The sequence below is a fragment of the Pteropus alecto genome, unplaced genomic scaffold (genome assembly GCF_000325575.1).
Source record: "Pteropus alecto unplaced genomic scaffold, ASM32557v1 scaffold75, whole genome shotgun sequence".
Classification (NCBI taxonomy): Eukaryota; Metazoa; Chordata; class Mammalia; order Chiroptera; family Pteropodidae; genus Pteropus; species Pteropus alecto.
Genome location: NW_006440638.1, coordinates 31,539,559 through 31,544,559, shown reverse-complemented (window position 1 = coordinate 31,544,559; position 5,001 = coordinate 31,539,559). Strand labels below are relative to the sequence as shown.

The following is a 5,001-nucleotide window of genomic DNA, read 5'->3' as shown; positions in this document are numbered from 1 at the left end:
TATATGAGGCTTTCAGGTTGGCCCCTAATACACATATATTTATGCTATGATATGGTGATGATACTGATGGGCCTGGTCTCCCTTGGCTTCAGTGGAAGGGAGGTGGTGGTGTTGAAACAAGTTATGTGTTTTGGCATTTTCCCACCCCCTTAACTCTTCAGGCCAGGATCTGCAGAATCTTTAAGTAGCCCCCTGCTCACCAGACCCTGTAAGGCCGAGTTCCAAACTATTTCCTCCTTTCTCATCCAATTTCCAAACCCTCAGGACTGACTCTCTTTCATAAAAGAGAATCAGCAGTGACCCAAAGGAAGCACTGAGGCTCTGCTCTAGTTAGGTTAGGATCCCGCAGGGCTGCTACATGGTTGTGCAGGTTGTGGACTGCACAAAGGCACCTGGCCAAGGTGGTGGTGAGTACTGGAACTCAAGTCTGCACTCCATTCATCAAGCCAATCTCCCGGGGAAAGCTGCACCTGCAGGAAGAAGGGGTATCTTTTCTTAATTTGCACAAAGGTGTCATAGGAGAGGGGTGGCCCTGCCCCTATCACATGCTTCCGTAACATTCTATATATTTTTCCCTTCACAGCACTTACCAAACTACTAAAACCTCATTAAACTAAAGGTAAAAAGTCTTCTCTGGAAGCGTGAAACCTCTGTGAGGGCAGAGACCTGGCCTTATTTCCTGTTGTGTCATTAGCCCTTCACTTCAGACAGGCCCATAAACATGTGTTTCATGACTGATAAATAACTGAAGGCGGGAGGAAGGAAATGCCTAGAATTTAGGCAGGAAACTAAGTGCAGCGATGCACTCAGGAAGCAATCTTAGGGTAGCACACGTGGTGGGTGCAGCAGGTGCAGCGCTGTCGTTAGCTACCCAAGACTGTTCCTATTTTTCCCAGCTTCATTCTCAACCTCTAAACCCACAGGGTTTTTTCCTCAAAAAACTCAAAGTGTCTCCAACAAGATGACCTGGGAGGGGGATTACTCTGAAGAAGGTGGGGCAGCCATTTGTGTTCTCGGTCATTTTTAAAACCTGTAACTACTTGCTTTAATGAGGAACCACATATCTGGACCTGTGGTCTAACGAAGGAGCGTTATATTTAAAAATAACCTCTGATTTACTCGACACCTCATGTGGCAGGCACTCAATAGACATTTTATTTTTAAAACCAGCTTGCTAGGAGGCTTATGATATTCCTATTTTATAGATGAGAAAATAGATCAGAGAGAGTATGTGACTTGCTCCATGTCCCAGGGCTATTAAGTGATGGTCTAGGGCTACATATGAAGATTAAATTATATGGTCTTATACATCTAATACACAGTCTCAGGTAAAGAATAGTTTCAGGAGACAAGGACTATCCAGTCAGAGGAGAACAGTATTTCTAAGAAAAATATAGTTACAGGCTACAAGACCAAAATAGGCTACATTAGTTTTGAAGGTAGAGGTCCACTGAGATGCATTCAGGGTCCTTTCACCCATGTTAGCCTGAGGAACAGGCTGTCACCTCACATACAAGGAGGAAAGAATAAGGAGCTTCTTCAGTGAATGACCTCCGGGTGGCCCCTCTGCCCTTGGAGCCAGCATTATGCTTTCTGCTCTAGTAGGGCTGGTCTTCTAGCATACTTACCCTTAGTAATGGGGGTGGGGAAGCAAGAAAATCCAGATCAGGGGCAGGGGGATATTTTATATCTCAAATTAATTCTTGGCTTAATCAGCTTTGAAACAGACTTCCACTACCCTGGACAGTGATGGCAAGTCTGGCGCCAGCCAAGAGAGGAGACCCATCACTCTCCTCCTATTTTAGTATCAATTCTTTGTGCCAGACATATGCAAGCAAGAAAAAAAAAAAATACTTGTTTCTTTCAGGGAGTACGATGGAAGGTCTGATCTTCACGTTGGAATAACCAACACAAATGGTGAGTGCATTTTCATAGTTTGTTCTTTTTTTTTTTTTTAAGCCTAAAAAATGCCCAAAATACCCAGAGGAGAGCAGTAGTTCTAGAGAAAAAGTGATTGTGGTAACATTTAATTAGTGATTTCTCTGTTCTCTGGGTTCTCTTGCTGTACCATGAGGTGGGAAATGCTACCCCCAAGTGAGAAATACTTGACTTTACAGCAAGTATTACTACTAACAATACTAAATACTTGAAAGCTCTTTAATGTTTTCTCAGCCAAGAGTGACATAAACCTGTTAAATTTTTTTGTTGATTTTTAAAAGAGGAAGAAATAGAATTCTGTAGAGGCTGAGCTGCCCAAGACCTCATCTTATGTGGGAACCAGAATCTGGACCCAGGGCCTTTGCCCCTCAATCATATTTTCAGCTCACTGCCACTGGGTCCTCACACTGCAGGGTCCCCAGGGGTTAGGTGGGCAGGAACCTCAGGAATAAATCAGGGGATATGGCACCTGAGGATGTGGCACGGTCTGCAGTGGTTTTCTTAGAAAAACAATAACAAAAGAAGCATGTTTAAATAAAGTAGTTTCTTTGGTCAGATTTAGCTCTCAGGGCATGGAGTCTGCAACCCCTGAAACCAGAACATCCTTGTTTGTAGGAAAAGGGCCTGCATGAGCCACTTGCAGGAACCTCTAGGCCTGGGAATGGTGAGTGAGGCCAGCCAGGTGAGGCTGTAATCACAGCCTTTCCTTGGCCCCTGGAGGCAGGAGAAACTGATGCTGTGAACAGAAACCTGGGACTGGGATTTTGAACTGTTACCCACGTGGGCAATCAAATGTGCCACCAATCTTATCACTGGAAATTTATTACTGATTTAAGGAAACAAGATAGACTCATTTGTAAATGGAGAACTTAAATAAAAATATTTGGAGATGATTATCCTGGTGCCTATTATTATCTGTTTCCTGGGGGCAACTTCAAGGTGTTGAAGAACAGGTGGAGCAAGAACTGGGTTTCTCTGAAGGAACTGCTTTGCTTGTCTCCAGGCAAGACCCTCTCCTAATCTCCTAGGTGGGTAGCTGCTTCCTGAACTTGATGATATGGAAGAAGGAGGTTCTATAGCCTCTCATGGCCCTTTGCTCTCTGACAGTAATCAGAAAATGCAGCCTGGGTTGCTGATATGTAAAGTTACCACAGTGGTTGCTGTCTTTTCTGATGTCCTTTTCACAGTGGTGCATTTTCCCTTAAGCTTCTATACAACTCTGGTTTTGGTTGTAGGAATTGTGTATAATTACACCACGCATGGTGTCCAGCGAGATGAAGCAGGCTGGGAGCAAAGTGTAAGTATCCCATTATTGCAGCCCAGCATGTTTGGACTGATGGACCAGTGGGACAAGTACCTGGAAGACTTCTCCACCACTGGGGCCTGGCTGCCTCACAGGTACAGGGCTGCAGACACCACCCATTCCCTGGCCCTCTTTCACCACACAAGTGTGATCTAAGCTCACAGAGGACTCTAAGCTGTGTCTAGTTGTGCCCATTCCAAGATAGTAGCACCTGTAATAATTTAAGCTTAATAATTTAAGGGTTGACTTACTTTGGCGGAGTGAGTCAGTGTACATTTACATAACAGAATCATAGTATTTTACGAACTGAAAGGATCAGAACTTAGTACTCTAGTTATTTGACTAGGTATTTTTACATACTTAACATTTAATAATAATGTGTACAACAAAAGCTGAGATATTATATTCTCATAATATAAATTTTTAAAAAGTGATATTCAAAATTTATAAATATTTTAAGCTTCTTTTTTTGGTTTTGACAATTTTGAAATTTTCTCAATTCCTTGCTCCCTCATCACTTTAGATATATAGCATACTTATAAATTTAAATTGTTTTTAGGCTTCCCTTGAAATAAATCTAGACAATATGGGATATCTTAAAATTTGATATAGAATTTTTTACTTCTGAAATCTAGAACTTCAGTGAAATTAAATTCCCCAAACTGGGGTTTATAAGCAACTTAAGTCATCACTCTGAACATTTAGTTGAGTCCCATCTGTACTTAACTTGAAAGTAGAAATAGCCCAAGATGTCAAGTGGCCCTCAGAATTGCATCTTTCAGAGCTTTGTCATCAAGTGGGCCAGCACAGGTAAGAGCCCAGCTCGCTGAGTGAGCCCAGTTTTAATTATAAAAGGCCTTCAGCAGCTTCTTTGGCCTATTCTGAGCAGCTTTTAAAGCGAAGGCTTCTCTTCTCCACTTCCTTGTTTTGTAAGGTATGAAGAAGACTGCCACAACTGCTACAGTTACACCCTCACATTCATTAACTGCATTCTGACCACAGAAGGCAAAGAGCAACTGGACAAGAATGAGTTCACAGAGAAATTCGTGGTTCCGAGGACCAGGAAGGCTTCCAAGTACATCACGCTCTACCGGGCAATAGAGGAGCATGGTTTCTATGTGATTGACCGCCCTGATCAAGAGCCCAGCCCTCCTCCAGGGAGCGGTTTGTGCTGAGTGTGACATATAGGAGCAGAAGGAACAGGACATTTGGGAGTTATTACCTTAGTAGGTACTGGAGATTTCTAAATGTATTAAACTGTTGTTAATAAAAAAGTGTTATGGCTTTCTTTTAAGCATATTTCAGTTTACTGCAGTATAAGAATTTACAAAACTTTTATAAAAAGAATTTATAAAAATTGCTCCGGGTTTCCAAAATTGTATACATTACAACTAAATTTTCCTAGCAGTTTAGTTTTCAAACTGAGAATCCATGTTACAGCATAAAGTGCCAGAATCTTTTATTCACAGAGCAATAAAAACTTCTTTAATAAATTAATTAGAACTGAACAAATTCACCTTTCAATGTGAATCCAGATGGTGATTTGTAGGAAGGTAGGCGAGACACCTAAAACTTGCTACAGATCATTAAAGCTTGTTTCCAAAGAGGCATTTGGTCAATGTTTCAGCACTGGCAACTTCAGTGGGAAAAAATGCATGGCATACCAACATTTTCACTTTTAAGTTCTGGTACTTTTCTTTAAGAAAAATAAAACTTCCCACCCAGATTATGATACCACTTTAAATGGAACTGTGACTGCT

At 41.7% G+C, this 5,001-nt stretch overlaps 1 protein-coding gene across 1 annotated transcript in view; it reads left to right on the top strand.

Moving 5' to 3' along the window:
* Nucleotides 1–4,535, top strand: part of MKRN2OS (MKRN2 opposite strand) — a 5,885-nt gene extending 1,350 nt beyond the window's left edge. Inside the window, exons 2-4 of the mRNA XM_006917633.3 lie at nucleotides 1,868–1,917; nucleotides 3,174–3,336; nucleotides 4,176–4,535. Coding sequence (XP_006917695.1) covers nucleotides 1,868–1,917; nucleotides 3,174–3,336; nucleotides 4,176–4,416 — 454 coding nt within the window. The 3' untranslated portion in view covers nucleotides 4,417–4,535. The remainder of the gene's footprint in view (nucleotides 1–1,867; nucleotides 1,918–3,173; nucleotides 3,337–4,175) is intronic.
* The last annotated feature ends 466 nt before the right edge of the window (nucleotides 4,536–5,001 follow it).